Source organism: Paramisgurnus dabryanus, chromosome 22 (assembly GCF_030506205.2).
Source record: "Paramisgurnus dabryanus chromosome 22, PD_genome_1.1, whole genome shotgun sequence".
NCBI classification, from domain to species: Eukaryota; Metazoa; Chordata; class Actinopteri; order Cypriniformes; family Cobitidae; genus Paramisgurnus; species Paramisgurnus dabryanus.
The window spans coordinates 30,728,258-30,748,300 of NC_133358.1; the positions used below are offsets into that span (position 1 = coordinate 30,728,258).

Sequence of the window (20,043 nt, forward strand, 5' to 3'; positions counted from 1 at the left end):
TTATATCAAGTTGAATTCATGTGCATCCCTTAGCCATGAGTCCGATTGGGGAGGGTTTCCGCAATCGGCTGAGGATGTTTCCATCCCTGATCAACTGCTGCACCATAGACTGGTTTCAAGCCTGGCCGAAAGATGCGCTGGAGATGGTTGCCAACAAGTTTCTTGAGGATCTGGACCTGGAGGATAACATCAGGACCGAGTGAGCTCATATACAAGAGTTTATTGCAGTTCATAGATGATAGAGCCACAATTTACATGTCATGAAACTGACACAAGACACATATTGTGACATATTTTTGTAGGCAAAAATTGGAAGCGAGTTAGCATTTTTAGCACTTCTGATTCCATTTTCTTGAAGTCAATGGTTTTTTTGTATGGGGTTTTGGTTAAGCTCCTTTTTTGTAAAAAAGTTTTTTTTGATTTTCACAAAGTTTTCACAAAATACCTTCCAGGAAAATTTTATTCCAAAAATATATAAACATACAAATATATCAAATGAAAGAACTCTGCTTTCAAACCAACAATAAACAAACAAACAAAACTTTCATCCTATCTATATTTTTTCTTTGCTTATAAACTCTTAAATATGGGTGTTTTTCTTAAAAAAAAAAAAAAAATAGCAAAAAGCTGTTTAGATCAGATTCAGAACGATTATCAAAACATACACGAAGTGTAAAATTAATAAATAATGTTTTGCTTCAGTTTTTTATAAATTGGGTAATAATCGAGGTATTACATATTAACATAAAAACTCATCAGGAACTAATTTTTTTCATGCAAATGTTTTCTCTTAATCGACGAGATATGTCGTCAATGGCGTGGAAATAGTTAATTAAGATCTTGGGCTAACATAAGCTCAAGATATTTTTAAGTTTTATTCTATGACATAAAACACCAGTCATAGCATTTTAAAGTAAGGGTGTCACGATTTTAAATCAAAATCGATCGAAATTAAGTCACAACCTCGAACTTCGAATAAAAAAATGGAATCATCGATGCTGCGACGTCCCCCATGTCTCATGTGAGTGCTGCGAGTCAACCTCCTCTAACTTCGCTAGCTACAGCCAGTTAAAAAATAGCGTGGCAGATGCAGGAGACACCACGTGAGCTGCTCTTTACATGGGAAACAAAAAAACAGCTTCAGCTGAATGCAAACGCGCGTGCACAGCAGAGCAGCGTCTGTGACAGGACCGGTCGTTTCATAAAAGTCTAGTCTAAAAATGGCATAGCATTTTTTTGTGCTTTAAAAAAATATTGAGAATCGATTTATGACCTTAGAATTTAAAATGTAATCGAATCAAGGGGTTTGGAGGTGACACCCCTATTTAAAAGCTTCTTTAAAAGGTCAGTTGCTAACAAGTTGCTACATAAGACTATATACAGTATATTGTCAGGGACATCAAACGTCATCGCGCATGAAGATCTCAAAAACAATTGTTCATTTTAATAAGGGCAACATTTTTATTTTATGTTTTGTTTTAATATTATTAATTTCTGTCTATTGTCGACTGTAAATTGAATGAGGTTTGGCGCCTTCAAAAATTTGAACAAAGAAAATTCATTGCATCCCTTTTATCTCTTTTGCTCTCAGGGTGGTTGAAATGTGTAAAACATTTCAGGAGAGTGTGAGGGAGTTGTCAGAGCGATACTACTCGCAGCTGCGCAGACATAATTACGTCACTCCTACCTCTTATCTAGAACTCATCCTAACCTTCAAAGCATTGCTGACCTCCAAACGCAGCGAGGTGAACAACCTCAGGAACCGCTACATAGTCGGCCTGCAAAAACTTGACTTTGCCGCCTCTCAGGTGAGACAGAGAGAGAATATATGAAGAGTTTGGTTCCAAAACGCAATAAATCCATTTTGACAAATTTCGGTAAAAACGTGTTTTCTATACCAAGAAAGTGACAAGATGAAAACCACTATTTTCTGTTACAAACTTTCACATAGCATCTTTAGGTTATAAAAACATAAGAAATTCAAATCCATAACTTGATTTTCAAAGATTTATTATAAAAACTAATTATTTTTTCCACAAAATGCAATAAATCCATGACAGTTTTTTATTTCAAAATGCTATAAATCTATTAAATCAATGTATAAATGTGCATTCATCTTTACCATTTTATATTTATTTAGTTGACTAGTGGTATACAATGATTAAAAAATAAACATTAATGGCATTAACCAAAACACTTACTTTGTTATATTAAGAACACATTGCTGCGGTTATATTTGACGTCGTCTCTTTACATTTTCACAGCGATCAGCTGTAAAATGTTTTGGTCCCGCTCGATTTTCGTTGACTTTGAGTAAAATAATGTAAAGTTTTCATAAGATCCTCTGGGGTCAATGTTTAAGCATGAGAAGCTTGATGCTGTCTGGAGAACAAGCAGCCGAGTGCCTCTCGCGGAAATTATTAGATGTTGATGGCTTACGTTTCTTTCCCGTCACAGAAAACCATCACAGGTTTAGCAATGCTATTAAAGTATTATTTTGTTTTGTTTGTTGATCACGAAGTACAAAGTAGATGAGGAAAATTAGGATTCCGTGTACTCAGCGCGCCGCCATGTTTGTTTACATTGCGTGAATGGTCCGCTGTAATATCAGGAATGGATTTATTGCGTTCTGTAAAAAAGGAGGAGTGGCGTTTGTCGCATTTTGGGAACAAAGGGAGAAAAGATGACAGAATATCACGGCGGGTATTGGATTTTGCGTAAAATTAATTATTTACTTTTAACTACTGACCTGATATAATACTGATTTTGGCAGTAACTCATTTTTTTCAAAAATGGCGTTTATTGCGTTTTGGAACCAAACTCTTCATATACTCTCTGTTGGTTTAACTCTTTGCATTTGCTGTAGGTCATGAATCCTGATATAAAATGATGCATACACACAATAAAATCACAGTGCTGTTGGCATGTGGGGTGTGCAGGTAGCTGTCATGCAGCAGGAGCTCACAGCGCTGCAGCCAGAACTGATCGAGACAGCAAAGCAGACTGATCAGATGATGGTGAAGATTGAGAAAGAGACTGTAGAGGTGGATGCTAAGAAAGAGCTTGTCAGCGCTGATGAGAAAGTCGCCAATGACGCAGCAGCCGCTGCTAAAGCCATCAAGGTAATCGAATGAGAAGTTTTGGGAGTTTTAAGAGCTGCAATTGAAAAGTTCGAATTAATCTGATTGTTGATGACAGGATGAGTGTGAGGGGGATCTTGCAGAGGCGATGCCGGCACTGGAAGCGGCTCTTGCAGCTCTGGACACGCTGAAGCCAGCTGATATTACTGTCCTGAAGACCATGCAGAATCCTCCAGGTGCTGTCAAACTTGTCATGGAGTCCATCTGTGTCATGAAGGGCATTAGACCAGAAAGGAAACAAGATCCTGGTGGATCAGGTATGACACACACACACACAATACTAGATTAAATCTGTGTCTACTGTCTTCTTTACGTTGCTTTTTTCCACAGGAAAGATGATTGAGGACTTCTGGGGACCCTCGAAGAAGCTTCTGGGTGACTTAAAATTCCTGGAGAGCCTCAAGACGTTCAACAAGGACAGTATACCTGCTGCAAACATCAAGAAAATCAGAGAGAAGTTTATAGACCATCCAGATTTTCAGCCCTCGATAATCAAGAGCGTGTCTTCTGCCTGCGAAGGGCTCTGCAAATGGGTGCGTGCCATGGAAGTGTACGAGCGTGTGGCGAAGATCGTCGCCCCCAAAAAGGAGCGGTTGCAGGCGGCAGAAGCAGAGCTATCCGTTCAGATGAAGATGCTGGCCGTGAAGCGAGCCGAGCTGAAAGAAGTGGAGGATCGTCTACAGGCTCTGAATAACACTTTCGACGGGATGATACAGAAGAAGAAGGACCTGGAGGAAAACATCGAGCTCTGTTCTCAGAAACTTATACGGGCTGAGAAACTGATTGGAGGTCTGGGTGGAGAGAAGGACAGGTGGACAGAGTCGGCAAGACTGCTAGGCATCAAGTACACAGACCTGACAGGCGACGTGCTGTTGTCCTCGGCCACAGTGTCGTACCTCGGCGCGTTCACCGTGGACTACCGTGTGGATTGTCAGCGAGAGTGGCACGAGCTCTGCTGTAAGAAAAAGGTGCCATGTTCGAAAGACTTCACGCTTGGCAACACTCTTGGAAATCAGGTGCTGATCCGGACCTGGCAGATCGCTGGATTACCCGTGGACTCTTTTTCCACCGATAACGGAATCATTGTCTCAAACTCTCGCCGATGGCCTCTCATGATCGACCCGCAGGGACAAGCCAACAAGTGGATCAAGAACATGAACAAGGCTAACAAACTCTCAGTCATTAAACTCTCAGACGCCAACTACATCCGTACCCTCGAGAACGCCATACAGTTCGGCACGCCGGTCCTCCTCGAAAACATTGGCGAGGAGCTGGATGCGGTTTTAGAGCCGGTTCTTCTGAAGCAGACCTTTAAGCAACAGGGCGTGGAGTACATGAGACTGGGTGAGAACACCGTGGAATATTCAAGCGAGTTTCGGTTCTACATAACAACAGGATTGAGGAACCCGCACTACCTACCGGAGGTGGCGGTGAAAGTTTGCCTTTTGAACTTCATGATCACGCCTTTGGGGCTTGAAGATCAGCTGTTGGGGATTGTTGCAGCAAAGGAGAAACCGGAACTGGAGGAGAAGAAGAATCAACTGATCCTCGAAAGTGCAGAAAACAACAAACAGTTAAAAGAGATCGAGAACAGAATCCTGCAGGTCCTTTCTTCTTCCGAAGGAAACATTTTGGAGGACGAGACTGCCATCGATGTTCTTTCATCATCTAAAATCTTGTCAGAGGACATCTCCGAGAAGCAAAAAATTGCAAGCGTGACCGAAAGTGAAATTGATGAAACAAGGATGGGTTACAGACCGGTTGCGGAGCAGTCATCCATTTTGTTCTTCTGTATTTCAGATCTGGCAAACATCGATCCGATGTATCAGTATTCTCTCGCGTGGTTTATCAATCTGTACCTGCACTCGATCGCTCACAGTCCTCCCAGCGATGACCTCCAGATCCGCATATCCAACATCCTGAATCACTTCACCATGCGTGTCTATCATAATGTCTGTCGCTCTCTATTTGAGAAAGACAAGCTCCTCTTCTATCTTCTTCTGACTGTTGGGATCATGCAAGGCAGAGGTCAGGTGGACGATCTTGTCTGGCGCTTCCTTCTCACAGGAGGTGTCGCTCTCGAAAACCCGTACCCAAACCCAGCTCCTGAGTGGCTATCAGGGAAATCTTGGTCAGAGATAGTCCGAGCTTCCCAACTTCCACATCTGGTTGGATTCTTTGAACATGTACGGGAGAATATTACACTGTGGAAACATATATACGACTCGAGTCATCCGCATGAAGAGAGCTTACCAGGGAATTGGAACGCAGTGGTGGGAATGGATCGCATGGTGGTGCTGCGTTGCTTCAGGCCGGATAAACTGGTGCTGGCTGTGCAACAGTTCATCGTGGACAATATGGGCCGAGCGTACATCGAGCCACCGACGTTTGATCTGGCGGAAAGCTACAATGACTCAAACTGCTGTTCACCACTCATCTTTGTTCTCTCTCCAGGATCTGACCCGACTGCAGGTAACATACACCAGCAAAGTGCCCAAAAGTGTTTTATTTATGAAAATTAGACTTAATTTTGGCTAAATGACAGGGTTACTAATAATATCCATTAAATATTAAACGTTCAATAAGGGTTCTGTGTTCTCTTGTTGAATCCAGGATTACTGAAGTTTGCCGACGACTTAAACATGGGCGGCGGTAAGACCCAGACAATCTCTTTGGGTCAGGGTCAAGGTCCAGTAGCTGAACAGATGATCAGAGAAGCACTGAAAAACGGCACTTGGGTCGTACTGCAGAACTGTCACCTCGCAACAAGCTGGATGCCCACTTTAGATAAGATCTGTGAGGAGCTCATCACGCCCGAAAACACACACACCAGCTTCAGGTCAATATCACATGTAACTCACTGACCTGTTTAATATAAATCCATATGAATAAAGCACATAAGCTATGTATTAAAGGGATAGTTCACCCAAAAATGAAAATGTCATTAATGACTCACCCTCATGTCGTTCCAAACTCGTAAGACCTCCATTCATCTTCAGAACACAGTTTAAGATGTTTTATATTCAGTCTGAGAGCTTGTTGACCCTTCATTGAAACTCTACGTACGGTATAGTGTCCATGTCCAGAAAGGTCATAAAAACATCATCAAAGTAGTCCATGTGACATCAGTGGGTCAGTTAGAATGTGTTAAAGCATCGAAAATACATTTTGGTCCAAAAATATTGACTTTATTCAGCATTGTCTTCTCTTCCGCGTCTGTTGTGAAGCGCATGCGTGAGACTAAAGTCATGTGACTGCAGTGACAGGGATGACGTGCTATCTTCAGACATGTTTGTGAAGTTTTTTTTTTTTCAAACTTACAGTGTGCGTCTCCCTCAGACTGTAAACAAAGCACGGGCACACACACACAAAAAAAACAGATGGGGCGCACCAGATAACACGTCAGCCGCGTCACTGCAGTCACGTGACTTTAGTCTTGGTTATTGCTAAAAATATACCTGTGTAACTTCTGACTTCGTCTAGGGTGACATTATTTATTGCAATGGGACATCATTTTTTGTATGGCTAGCACATTTTCTACTGTAAATGGTGTTACTGATTAAAGTTAAACCATATCGTAACTAAACTTTCTTTTGTAGGCTGTGGTTGACCAGTCATCCGTCTGATAAATTTCCAGTGAGTATTTTGCAGAAGGGTGTGAAAATGACAAATGAACCTCCAAAAGGACTGAGGGCAAACTTACTGCGCTCATACCTCAGCGACCCCATCTCAGACCCCGGCTTCTTCAACAGCTCCGCTAAACCAGAGATCTGGCAGAAACTGCTGTTCGGACTTTGTTTCTTTCATGCTCTTGTACAGGAGAGGAGAAACTTCGGCCCACTCGGTCAGATATTTCTCTGTAATGCAGTATGATTATCGATCTGACTCGATTTAACCTCGAGATGTACTGCTGTTCTCTGATCAGATGACCTCTATTGTCTGTTTCTGTAGGTTGGAATATACCATACGAGTTTAATGAGTCTGATTTGCGAATCAGCATTCGTCAGATCCAGATGTTTCTGGATGAGTATGAGGAGGTTCCACTGGAGGCTCTGGCGTATCTGACAGGTGAGCACATCAGGGTTACATTGCATCATGTGTCTAAGCTTTTAATGATCGGCGTTCTCTATAGGTGAGTGTAATTACGGTGGAAGGGTGACTGATGATAAGGACCGGAGACTGCTGATGTCCCTCCTGTCCATCTTCTACAGCCGAGATCTCATTGAACAGAACAACTATCGTGTGTGTGAGGAAGATCTGTACTATGTGCCGTCACACGGTCCCTACCAGGTATACACACAGATGAAGCGTCCATCATTACAAAAATGCAAAGAAATAAAAAAGTTAATCTTTCAAGATGTCATAGGTTTTGTGATTATAACTCTTATTTTGATGATAGGGTTATGTTGACTATATCCGTAACCTGCCAATCAGTGCAGAGCCTGAAGTCTTTGGCCTTCATAGCAATGCAAATATCACCAAAGACAACCAGGAGACCAATCAGCTCTTAGATGGAGTGTTGCTGACTCTACCGCGACAGACAAAAGGCGGAGCCAAGTCACCACAGGTGGGAGGGGCCACAGAAAAGTAATGAACATGCAAAACTTCTTTTTTGAGCAGCTTCACCGATCAGAATAATCTGGGACTTCTGCACAATTTTGAGAATAAAGGGCATCTAAACAAAGTTTTAATAATATGGAATATACATATTTTATTCAAAAGTGTTTATGGGTAGCAAGATCAATATATCGCAATATATCTAAATGATTTTAGTACGTAAAAAAGTCAATGTTTAAGATCGATGCAGAGAGATTGGATAAGACATGTTGGTTATATAATTTTACATTTTTATAAAAATAATACAATTTAAATAGATTTTACATACTTTATCGTATCGTATATCGCATTGCACATTTTTCTTCTTACAAGGTACTAATAACAAAATCTCTGTCTATAGGAGGTAGTAGATGAGTTGGCCGAGGGACTGTTGGCTAAGCTGCCTAGTGAGTTCGATATTGAAAAGGTGACGGATAAATATCCTCTCCTGCGTGAGGAGTCCATGAACACCGTCTTACGGCAGGAACTCATTCGTTTTAACAGGTACCCACAGTTAAACCACACAGATGATTTTGTCTGACTGTAAATGACTTTGCATTAATGTACTTTGATGTATTTCCAGGCTGTCAAAGGTGGTGCGTAGCAGCCTGTTTAACACCCGGAGGGCACTTAAAGGGCAGGTCGTGATGTCTGCGGAGTTGGAGGATGTTTTCAACAGTCTGCTCGTAGGGAAAGTTCCAGCAATGTGGGCCGCAAAATCTTACCCGTCCCTCAAACCTCTCGGGAGCTACATGTCGGACTTCCTCGCCAGGCTTCAGTTTCTACAGGTGAGCAAACATCTACAGCCAGGTGTGTTTTACAAGACAAAGTCAGTAGCATGTATTAAAACAGCTGACCAGTTACTAGGAACTAATTTTCATTACTAACCAAACATTTGGTCTTTTTTCTTTATATATGGGTGTTTGTGTTAGGACTGGATTGATAACGGTCCTCCAGTGGTCTTCTGGATATCTGCTTTTTACTTCACTCAATCTTTTCTCACCGGTGTGTCTCAGAACTTCGCCCGCAAATCCAAGATCCCGATCGACTACATCGGCTTTGAGTTTGAGGTTTGTGCGTATTTATTTTTTCCCCATTGAATGAATTCGAAGCTCATTACAAGTTTGGTCATAGAAGTAGAAATAACTTTGTGTGTTGTCTGTGAAACTCTTTCAGGTGTGTAAACAGGAAACTAATATGGATAAGAAGCCAGATGACGGAGCTTACGTCCAGGGTTTCTTCCTCGAGGGAGCGCGATGGGATCGTGAGCAGATGGTCATCAGCGAGTCCGTCCCTAAAGTTCTGTTCGATCCGCTGCCCGTAATCTGGTTAAAGCCCGGAGAAAGCGCCACGTTCCTGCACGAGAACGTTTACGTCTGCCCGGTTTACAAGACCAGCGCCAGACGTGGGACTCTCTCCACCACTGGCCATTCCACAAACTATGTGCTCTCCATAGAGTTGCCCTCCGACCGGCCTCAGGAACACTGGATCAACCGTGGGGTCGCCTGCCTGTGCCAACTAGATAACTAGACACTGGAAACATATTTGGGTTTACATTTTAATGTGCCAAGCGCAAAAACACCACAACACTGATTAACATATGTTAACTTATAATAGAGTAATAAAACTTATTGAGCATCCCTGCTCTGTTTTTTATTTTGTGGATGTCAAAATATTTTTCCGATCTTAGCTTGGTATGCAGAAACAACTACAGTATTGTGTGCAGCTTTACCTTTAAAGTATTCAACTTCAAAAAATAAATATACTAATAGCAATAATCTTTATTAATAAACAAGTTAGACTGAAAACAGATACTGCCAACAGCAAAATACATGTTTATATATACACACACACCACTTAAACATCAACCAAAGAATACCTGCCGAATAAGAATAATATGTTTTAGTTATAAATAACTCAGACTTTGTGTTCTTAGATGATAAACAGTTGAAATGTGTTTTTGTCAGGTCTCATCGTGAGACTGTAAGTACACAGGTTTGGCTTGTTTCCTCAATCTCTCCTGAGTTCGCAGATTTCGTCCCTTCTGTGTGGCCAGACCCATCGGAGGAAGATACGACTGAGGAAAGAATATACAGAGTTATATATATCTAATCTGACAAAAACAGTCCCAATAATGTGTACATCATGTTTCATGCTAAAGAAAAGCCCATCACTCTTCTGTATCGATACTCACTGGTCTGGGATAAGGGTTTCTATAGTGTATTCCTGCAAAACAGATACAGATTTAGATGCATCATCTGCTTTTACTAACATTTTTTAAAAAAAAAGTAAAAAGCAACTCTACATTAATCCCAAACCTATCTCTATCCGTGCTTCACATTCTGCTATGCATCTCTGGAATGATTCAGGGTCTGTGATCTATAACAGACAAAAACAAATATGATATCCATTACAGCTCCAACAGTTCATCGGCTGATGTCAGATCAGTCCACACCTGTTGGTTTTGTCTGAAAAGGGTTCGAGCCTCTTGAATTATGTATTTCCTCTCTGCCTCAGTGTCCTGTGCTAAAGCAGACTGCGCATGCCAGCTGCGTGCAATGCGCAGAACCCTCCTGTACATGGACAACACATCTGTACGAGACATCTTGACACCTGTAAACATGACACAGATGTTCTCAACACTCACCCCATTCTAAAATATAAGATATTAACACAAAACTTTCAATTATTTACATTAACTTATCCTTATTATATAAGCCTTAACTAGTGTTGTCTTTATCTTCTATGTGTGACGTAATAGCAAATTTTCATTGAAGTTAAACATAGGAGATATACATACACTCACCTAAAGGATTATTATGAACACCTGTTCAATTTCTCATTAATGCAATTATCTAATCAACCAATCACATGGCAGTTGCTTCAGTGCATTTAGATGTGTCGTCTTGGTCAAGACAATCTCCTGAACTCCAAACTGAATGTCAGAATAGGAAAGAAATGTGATTTAAGCAATTTTGAGGGTTGGGTGGTTGTTGGTGTCAGACGGGCCGATCTGAGTATTTCACAATCTGGTCATTTACTGGGATTTTCACGCACAACCATTTCTAGGGTTTACAAAGAATGGTGTGTAAAGGGAAAAACATCCAGTATGCGGCAGTCCTGTGGGTGAAAATGCCTTGTTGATGCTAGAGGTCAGAGGAGAATGGGCCGACCGATTCAAGCTGATAGAAGAGCAACTTTGACTGAAATAACCACTTGTTATAACAGAGGTATGCAGCAAAGCATTTGTGAAGCAACAACACGCACAACCTTGAGGCGGATGGGCTACAACAGCAGAACACCCCATTGGGTACCACTCATCTCCACTACAAATAGGAAAAAGAGGATACAATTTGCACAAGCTCACCAAAATTGGACAGTTGAAGACTGGAAAAATGTTGCCTGGTCTGATGAGTCTCGATTTCTGTTGAGACATTCAGATGGTAGAGAAACAGAATGAGAACATGGATCCATCATGCCTTGTTACCACTGTGCAGGCTGCTGCTGGTGGTGTAATGGTGTGGGGGATGTTTTCTTGGCACACTTTAGGCCCCTTAGTGCCATTTGGGCATCGTTTTAATGCCACGGCCTACTGGAGCATTGTTTCTGACCATGTCCATCCCTTTATGACCACCATGTACCCATCCTCTGATGGCTACTTCCAGCAGGATAATGCACCATGTCACAAAGCTCGAATCATTTCAAATTAGTTTCTTGAACATGACAATGAGTTCACTGTACTAAAATGGCCCCCACAGTAACCAGATCTCAACCCAATGGAGCATCTTTGGGATGTGGTGAAATGGGAGCTTCGTGCCCTGGATGTGAATCCCACAAATCTCCATCAACTGCAAGATGCTATCCTATCAATATGGGCCAACATTTCTAAAGAATGCTTTCAGCACCTTGTTGAATCAATGCCATGTAGAATTAAGGCAGTTCTGAAGGTGAAAGGGGGTCAAACACAGTATTAGTATGGTGTTCCTAATAATCCTTTAGGTGAGTGTATATATAAACATAAAATTAAAAATTATATAATCAAACAAATTTTCATTCATGTTAGGCTACGTATATAATTTGACAGTGGTATCTGAAACGTGCACACCAATATGCATTCTTTCTTTTCAATGCTTATCTTTAATAATTAAATAAAACAATTATTATCATGTTTCAGTATATACACCATACATACAAAATATAAGTGGCTCGTTCAGTCAGTGTGTGCTTATGTGAGGTCTTTCATGATCGTATTTATACATAAATCTCTGTAACTGTTTAATAACAGTAGACCGCATAATTCAACCTTACTTCCGTATTATTATCTAGCTGTTTATTAGCTTCATCTCGTGCTGGTATAATAAATATTAACAGTTAACGTTACCTATATTAATCTGTTCTGCATCACGTTTACTCGAACATCGCTGCACTTCCGCATTCCGACGTCACCGTGTTCGTGACGTCCTCATAGCCGTAACGTTCGACACGGTCAACAATGCGTACGCTTTACGCAGTTTTAAATATTTGGAATGTTCGTGCCAGCGACGTCTGCGCATCTTTTACGCAAACACCTTCGAACCCAAACAAAAAGGAAAAACTGCGGTCAATCAGCGGCCGATTCGCGTTTCCCCGTTCCATGTAGCGGTGTAAACCCCCTCAGAATCAACGCAGACCACACAGCACGTAACCAGAGGTGTGTGAGACCTGATAAAAGCGGTGGTTCGCTTCGGAGCCGGTCCGAATCAGCGCGGGTTTGGTTCGGGTCTGGGTCTGTAGGAAGCGATGCGGGGGGAAGTACCCATCATGATCATCTAATGACACGAACAGCACCAAGACTACACAAAGAGAAGTCACTTTCCTCGGATTATAACTGGAGAATCGGAACCGATCCGGTTCGGCCGGAGGGTGAGATTAGCTTTAGCGTTAGCATGACAGCAGAGATGCGCTAAATCTGACCCATTTCGTCATCTTTTCACAGGTAAACCAACAAAGAAACTTTAATTTCAGGTCTCTTTTGTGTTTCTGTTTAGCATATACAAATATTCGTGTTAAAATGAAGTTTAGTGAGGGTTTAAATGAGCCACACTCTCCTCTGAAGCTAACCTGCTAAGTGCTAACATGAGATCAGCTCTTTAAAAGACATTTAATGTCACATTCAACTTTATATTACTCACATAAATCCACATATCAACATATTATGACTAATGTGTGCGTTTATAGGTTTTTCTCGTGTATTTGCTAATGTGTAGATGACCAGTCCATCATAATTTATAGGAAAAGTTTTTACACAGAGAGAGAAATATGGATGCGTTTCAAAATCTGGTGAGCTGACTACCAAGATAGCAATAAATTATCATTATATATCTACAATATATAAATGCTCATGAAATGCGGCATGTGCCCCTGATGCCCAAAAATGCCCTTTAGGTAGGCAGACATTTTTGAATGACCCAGCTTGTGTATAAGTTTGACAGGGTTATAAACATTAATATTCATAAAGTCAGCATGCATTCTTTTAAACCTATATCTTCACTTACAATAAGATATAATGATATTAATATGCAATTTTGGGTTATATACAGTTTTAAGCTTATTAATAGGATCTATTAAGGTATATATATCAAAGTACCATGGTATTACCATCAATGTACCATGGTAATACTAACACATTATTATTTAATTGCAATGCAAACTTGCTCTACCCCTTTTTTCACCCACTTTTCTCCAAACACATGGCTTAATTTTGGCTGTTACGACTACTGTCCATTTAATTCCCAATGGATAAGATCAGGTCCCATCCTACATTTTACCTTATTTCCCGTTTCACTCTGGAGTCTGATATAGATTACAGAAATCGAATTAATTACTTGTTGACTTCATGCCCAAAAAAGGTGAATATAAGCAAGAAATCCCCAAAATGCTGGACACGTCCCCATCAGGTATGACGGTGACCGTTGTCAGGTTATATGTCATTTAATCGTTGCATTGGTCACAATTGCAATCCAACACCTCTATTGTAACCCTGCTCCAATTTATTTAGGTTACCTCATCATTAGTATGGTGGTGTTGGTTAGTTAGGGTGCAATTTTCCGCTCAGGTGTGTGAAAATGTCTTACAGGTGTGTTGTGCGGTTTGGGCTGAATATACCGCATTGTGCGTTTGTGCGACTGCAGTGTCTGTATCGTATTCTGATGTCTCTTTCACTTTTCCTCCGCTTGTGACCTCTCTCGCACAGGCCAGCGGATGTTACGGCCGTCTCCATGGAGTTTTCTCAGATGACACGTCTGTTCAGGGATCAGGGACTTGGGTGAGTGTGTCCTCATCTAATGCTGATGAAGTTTTCATCCAAGCTTTACAGGATGCTGTATTTTCATTGGTCAGTATATGATGTATAGCCCCTTTCCTGGATAATGATTGGTCGACATAGCGTTCCATCTGTGTGACAATGAGCAATATATATTAACATGTATGGATGTGGCGCACCTGTTCACCGGTTATTGTGTGTAGTCACTGCACAGAATCCAAGCTGTATTGCATTGAAATAAGAAAAATTAAGGATGCAAATTAAATTAATTTTGCATTGCTCAAATGCAAATTAAGCGTCACCCTTCCACCAGATGTTGTGCATTTCACATTATAGCTGTTATTAGATTTTCTATTTGTACCAGAAAGCATCCAAGCTCTGATATGAGCACATCAAGTGTGCTGCTGATTTTGTAACTGATTTGTTGGTTTTCTATCACTAGTACTGCTGACCAGCATAACCATAGCAAACCTTCACACAGCCGCCCAGCGCCCACACCGCAAGCATGAGCTATTGTAACAGTGATCTCTACCTTAGCACCACCAAATCAAAGTCTTTTATTAACATGTGTACAAGTATAATGAAAAACTTGACCTTGCTTCTTTATAGACGTAATACAGTCAGCATATACTTGAAGACTTGCTAAAAATTCTCCTTCAAGACTGTCTACACATCATGTGACCCAGTCTGTGTAACTCGCACATGGTTTTGTGGTCATTTATGCTCTAAATGGACTACCAGAGTATTTGGCAATACATGCGTCAAAGTGGATTATGTGACCAATCAGAATGCAGGAGGAGTTTTTGGTCCACCCTGTGACTCAGAGAATCAGCACTTCTGAATTAAAGCTCTTCATATGTTATCACACTGATTACTAGTTTAACAACTATAAAGAAAAGATTTCACCACGCCGGTTAGTTAATGTCCTGCCCTGCCTCTCATTGAGTGGCAGGGTGTAATTTAACCTACATTGTTTAATTACTTTCTATGAAGAATTCTGTGCTTATAAGATGTTTAGATGATGATGGTCTTATTTTTTCCTTTATGTGACCAAGAAGACTCGGAGAGATGTCAAAGAAGTTGTCATAGAGTAAAAAATTAGTAGTTGGGTTCATCTAGACATCTAAGTGCTTGAAACGGTTGAGGAAGAAATGAGGAACAATGAATGTGTAATATAGTTTCACATCACTGTTGTTGTTCTTAAGAAGTATGATGACAGGGTTGTGGGAACATTTTTTCACATTTACAATTTGGAAGAACAGGAATTTGAATAAGGATTTGAAGATGAAGTGTGTCATTTGTTGTAGGAGATTTAAAACACAGTGTGAAGAAAATCCTGATTCATATAAAAATGTTATTATTGTTATGACTGCTGAGTGTTAAAGCAAACTTCACTGTTACTGCACATCAATAAAATCACTGTTATTTATATATTTTAAATTTTAGACAAGGTTTTCTCAAACCAACATTTCTTCAAACTGTTTGAAGAAATGGAGATGTGACAAACTGATGGATGGATAGATATATGGTGTATCAGATGTGACAAACTAATGGATGAATGAATAGATAGATAGTTGGTGTGACAAAGTGATGGATGGATGGATAATAGATGGGTATATAGATGGTGTGACAAACTGATGGTTGGTTGGATAGATGGATGATGGATGGATGGATGGATGGATGGATGGATAGATGAGTAGGTAGATAGAAAGTTGGTGTGACAAATTGATTGATGGATGGATAGATGGTCTGAAAAAACTGGATGGATGAATGGATTGATAGTTGGTGTGACAAACTGATGGATGGATGGATGGATAGATAGATGGGTGGATGGATGGATAGGTACATAGTCTAACAAACTGATAGATAGATGGATGAGTAGATAGATAGATGGATGAGTAGATAGATGGTGTGACTAACTGATGGATGGATGGATAGACAGATGGATGGATAGATGGATAGATAGATGGGTAGATGGATAGATGGGTAGATGGATAGATAGATGGATAGATAGATAGATGGATGGATGGGTAGAGAGATGGATAGATAGATAGATAGATAGATAGATAGATAGATAGATAGATAGATAGATAGATAGATAGATAGATAGATAGATGGATGAATAGATAGATGGTGTGACAAACTGATGGATGGATGGATAGACAGATGGACGGATGGATGGCTGGATAGATGGATAGATAGATGGGTAGATAGATGGATGGATGGGTAGATAGATGGATGGATGGGTAGATAGATGGATGGATGGGTAAATAGATGGATAGATGGGTGGATAGATGGGAAAATATATGGGTAGATAGATAGATAGATGGGTAGATGAATAGATGGATAGATAGATGGTTGAGTAGATAGATGGTGTGACAAACTGATGGATTGATAGACAGATGGACGGATGGATGGATGGATGGATGGATAGATAGATGCATAGATGGATATATGGGTAGATAGTTGGGTAGATGGGTAATACCTGAAACAATTTGAAGAACGGCGATATAAATATTCTTATAGACATTTCCTGGAGTAGTGTTTGTTCTTCTGTGGCACAAATGGAGTTTCTGCAGTAGAGCGCCCTCTGGCTTTTGGATGTGCCGTGATTTCACCGTAATTCATAAAAATTAATTCATTGAGAAATCGTGCATTTGCACGATTAATCGTTAGAGCCCTAATAGATAGATGCTGTGACAACTGAAGGATGGATGGGTGCGTCTTTTTTAAGCCAACATAACATATTTTGTCTTGGTCTTGATTGATCTGTGTGATTTTGAGCATCAGTGCTGTATCATTCTGGCAGATATTAACACACTGTTGTTGTGATTCTGAATCTTTAGGGCATGTTGACTGCTGTCAATCAGCCTGCACAGCGGCGTCTAGCAGGAGCCGTCTGGACCTGAAGGAAGACCTCGCCGAAGGGAAACGGACAGGGCCACGAATACAAGAGAGAGCGCACGTGAGAGACATGGGTCAGTGTGTGACTAAATGTAAAAACCCCACGTCCTCTTTAGGCAGCAAAAGTGGTGAAAAGGATGCTGGGAAATCTCATGGAAAGAAGGGCGGAGGTGCGGGCAGCGTGCACAAGGAGGAGGTCTCCGGCAAGTCCTCACTCAACGTCATATACAACGGCACCAAAGAGTCAGAGGTCACCGTGGAAGGCCCCGTGGCCCCGCTCACATCAGTGGGGGACGTGCGTCAAGAGTCACCCACGCAGGACGGCGAAGGCTTGTCCATCGCTCGAATCGAGGAGATGTTTCTGGGTTATAAAGATGAACATGAAGATGCCATCTTGGAGGAGGGAATGGAACGGTTCTGCAATGATCTGTGCGTCGACCCGGCTGAGTTCAAAGTTCTGGTGTTGGCGTGGAAGTTCCAGGCTGCTACCATGTGCAAGTTTACAAGGTATTATATCTTGATTTTTAAATGATCAATCTGACATCTGAAAGATTGTAAATTTATATTTTTTACTCGTTCTAGGAGGGAGTTCGTGGATGGCTGTAAGGCGATTCATGCCGACAGTATACCGGGGATCTGCTCGCGTTTCTCCGTGCTGCTAGAGGAGTCTCGTGGAGAGGAGAGCTTCAAGGATCTTTACCGTTTCACCTTCCAGTTCGGTCTGGACGCCGAGCAGGGTCAGCGCTCGCTGCAGCGGTCCATTGCCATCGCGCTGTGGCGGCTCGTATTCACGCTGGACACGCCCCCGGTGCTGGAGCGCTGGCTGGACTTCCTGTCGGAGAACCCGTGCGGCGTGCGCGGCATCTCTCGCGACACCTGGAACATGTTTCTGAATTTCACGCAGAGCATCGGGCAGGACCTCAGCAACTACAGCGAGGACGAAGCGTGGCCCAGCCTGTTTGACTCGTTCGTGGAGTGGGAAACGGAGAGACGCAGGCGAGAACGACCGAACGGAGACGCGGGAGAGGGTGACGTCACGGAGACGGACTGTGTGACCGCGTCGATGTGGGCAGGACCTTGAGCGTGTCTGTTTTGTATTATTTTTTGGCGTGGGATGGTGGTGAATTCTGGACTATGACGTGCGGAGATGTTTCTGAGCCTGTCACTCTCCATCCTAATTTGTGACTTGTTATAATATTAAATTTTTTGGTCTTATTGCATTGGGTATCCCAGTGCGCTCTTTGACTTCTGTTTTAATGAAAGGGCTCCAAATTAGTAATTTTTTAAGCACTTTTATTTAAGTTATTGGTTTTTGGCCATCGTTCATTTAATTTGTTTTAACATTTCTCACACCACACCTCCAGAGAGATTCACACTCATGATCGCATTGCTCATATTTTGGGAGTGACCAACACGCCAAAGAAAAGGGAACCCTGTCAGCTGCCTACAAGCTTGAATACACACTCATTCATGCAAGACTCACACACAGACACACACAGAGATACCAGCATAAATACAATAAGGGACGAACGGTTTTAAGTGTATTTGAACGGTTATATTCAGTTTTGTTGTGTGGTGGTTCTGCTGGTTAGATTAAACATCAGACTGATTGTGTACTGATGCCCTCAAAACCTCATTTTCCATGTGCTTCCTGCTTAATCAGACTTGATTTAAATTTTTAACATTTATGTGTCCCTTGCATTCATTGATTCTATCAGTCATATTAATTTCCATCAGTCAGTCGTGTGTGTGTGTATGTATGTGTGTGGGGAGAAATACAGGTTCATTTGCACTCGGAGGTCGCTTTTATTTTGTTTTATTTTGCTTTTTTAATTCAAAGTGATTTCATTTTGGTCTTTTGTGTCTGGTTTTATATAAATGAAACACTTTATAATGAATAAAAAAAAATGTGTTCAGCATTGCAGTTGGATTTTTTCACATCTTTTCTTATGCTTTCTGAGAGAGACCTTTAATGTTTACTGACTAGAGTACCAGTTTATCTTACAGAGCACCTATTGTCTGATTCACGTTTTTAAATTTTCTTTGGTGTGTAAGTGTGTATTAGTACATGTTAACGATATGCAAAAGGTACAAACCTCAAAGTAAATTATGACGCAAGTTGTCGTCTCCAGTGTAAATCTCTTTTCTTGAACTACAACAAACACACGGATTGTAGAAGACCGCCATTATCATAATTCCTCTCGGTAAGTTTACTCCTGTTAGCATTGCATTGTGAGGGAATCTTTCAAACATGGTAAGGAGCGTCACATGTCCGGCTGATGTCAGAGGTATTCAGTCCAATCACAACGTAGAGATTAGCTAGCCAATCAGGGACTCAGAGCTTTTCAAATCTGCGCACTTCAGGAAGAGAGTGAAATCTGAAGCTTCCTGGCAACTTCTGGAATTAGAACATTTGCAAGGAATAAGGCTGATAATCTTTAACCATCAAAAGCCAGTTTCTGAATAACATCACCCTAGTATATGGGTGATTATATAATCACAGGTACATTTGGAGTCCAAAGTCATTTGTTTTTTGCTTTTTTAATTTTTTAACCGTTTAACTGTCACTGTCCCAGAGGTGGGACATTTTTGCATAATGGCGGCCACCAGTGCTATCTTATTATAAATCTTTACAAATCTTGACAAACTATAAATCATTGGAATTTGGTTTTCATAGAATTTAAAACATTTTTTTTTTCATAAAAAATTATGCAGTGGAAATAATTTATTAATTTGTGAGTATGCAGCAAACTATTGACATCTAAAAGTGTTACAAAAACCAATTTTTTGTGATTTTAACTTAAATCAGAACTATTTGAGACTTATGGCATTATTTTTTTAGCATTTTGGTAGTAAAAAAAATAATTTTTATGGGATTTAAATATAAAATATATACTTTATTGCATTTTTTTTTTTTATAAACTTAGACTGCTATAACTAGTTTTTAATATTTACAACTGCAGACACTTTAGTGAAAAACATGATTTCCTGTTTTTTGTATTAGTGTCCATTATGTTAGTGTAAACACTCTTACAAATAAATTAAAATAATAATTAAACATATAACTTAAAAAAAGCTGAAAAATAATGACCCATAAGCGAT

At 40.8% G+C, this 20,043-nt stretch overlaps 3 protein-coding genes across 5 annotated transcripts in view; 2 read left to right on the top strand and 1 right to left on the bottom strand.

The window, feature by feature from the left end:
* The window catches only part of dnah3 (dynein axonemal heavy chain 3), a 31,313-nt gene extending 21,938 nt beyond the window's left edge, over positions 1–9,375 (top strand). The window contains exons 48-61 of the mRNA XM_065259094.1: positions 34–199; positions 1,592–1,808; positions 2,940–3,122; positions 3,199–3,397; positions 3,471–5,612; positions 5,754–5,979; positions 6,740–6,984; positions 7,092–7,208; positions 7,273–7,430; positions 7,540–7,707; positions 8,098–8,240; positions 8,320–8,524; positions 8,669–8,806; positions 8,913–9,375. Coding sequence (XP_065115166.1) covers positions 34–199; positions 1,592–1,808; positions 2,940–3,122; positions 3,199–3,397; positions 3,471–5,612; positions 5,754–5,979; positions 6,740–6,984; positions 7,092–7,208; positions 7,273–7,430; positions 7,540–7,707; positions 8,098–8,240; positions 8,320–8,524; positions 8,669–8,806; positions 8,913–9,266 — 4,661 coding nt within the window. The 3' untranslated portion in view covers positions 9,267–9,375. The remainder of the gene's footprint in view (positions 1–33; positions 200–1,591; positions 1,809–2,939; positions 3,123–3,198; positions 3,398–3,470; positions 5,613–5,753; positions 5,980–6,739; positions 6,985–7,091; positions 7,209–7,272; positions 7,431–7,539; positions 7,708–8,097; positions 8,241–8,319; positions 8,525–8,668; positions 8,807–8,912) is intronic.
* A 127-nt stretch (positions 9,376–9,502) lies between these two features.
* On the bottom strand, positions 9,503–12,238 carry lyrm1 (LYR motif containing 1). Of its 3 annotated transcripts, none has more exons than XM_065258867.1 (5): positions 12,118–12,238; positions 10,192–10,349; positions 10,055–10,115; positions 9,931–9,962; positions 9,503–9,813 (listed from the first exon to the last, which is right to left on the bottom strand). In XM_065258867.1, exons 2-5 carry the CDS (start codon positions 10,339–10,341, stop codon positions 9,700–9,702), a joined length of 357 nt encoding a protein of 118 aa, XP_065114939.1. In that variant the 5' UTR covers positions 10,342–10,349; positions 12,118–12,238; the 3' UTR covers positions 9,503–9,699. The 3 variants fall into 3 exon arrangements, with proteins under 3 accessions (XP_065114939.1, XP_065114942.1, XP_065114941.1); XM_065258870.2 differs by lacking the exon at positions 12,118–12,238 and adding an exon at positions 10,543–10,671; XM_065258869.1 differs by lacking the exon at positions 12,118–12,238 and adding an exon at positions 10,431–10,513.
* Positions 12,239–12,308: 70 nt separating this feature from the next.
* dcun1d3 (defective in cullin neddylation 1 domain containing 3) lies at positions 12,309–18,878 on the top strand. Its single transcript, XM_065258861.2, has 4 exons — positions 12,309–12,711; positions 13,969–14,040; positions 16,884–17,448; positions 17,524–18,878. The coding sequence occupies exons 3-4, from the start codon at positions 17,012–17,014 to the stop codon at positions 18,020–18,022; spliced, it is 936 nt and encodes a 311-aa protein (XP_065114933.1). The 5' UTR covers positions 12,309–12,711; positions 13,969–14,040; positions 16,884–17,011; the 3' UTR covers positions 18,023–18,878.
* Positions 18,879–20,043: the final 1,165 nt, after the last annotated feature.

Bases quoted from the DNA above. Each gene is read 5' to 3' on its own strand.
- lyrm1 (XM_065258867.1), bottom strand. From the start codon at position 10,341: ATGTCTCGTACAGATGTGTTGTCCATGTACAGGAGGGTTCTGCGCATT. The intron at 10,116-10,191 runs GTGTGGACTGAT...TGTCTGTTATAG, and splicing joins TTTTCAGACAAAACCAACAG to ATCACAGACCCTGAATCATT. The intron at 9,814-9,930 runs GTGAGTATCGAT...TTCTTTCCTCAG, and splicing joins GAAACCCTTATCCCAGACCA to TCGTATCTTCCTCCGATGGG.
- dcun1d3 (XM_065258861.2), top strand. From the start codon at position 17,012: ATGGGTCAGTGTGTGACTAAATGTAAAAACCCCACGTCCTCTTTAGGC. The intron at 17,449-17,523 runs GTATTATATCTT...TACTCGTTCTAG, and splicing joins ACCATGTGCAAGTTTACAAG to GAGGGAGTTCGTGGATGGCT.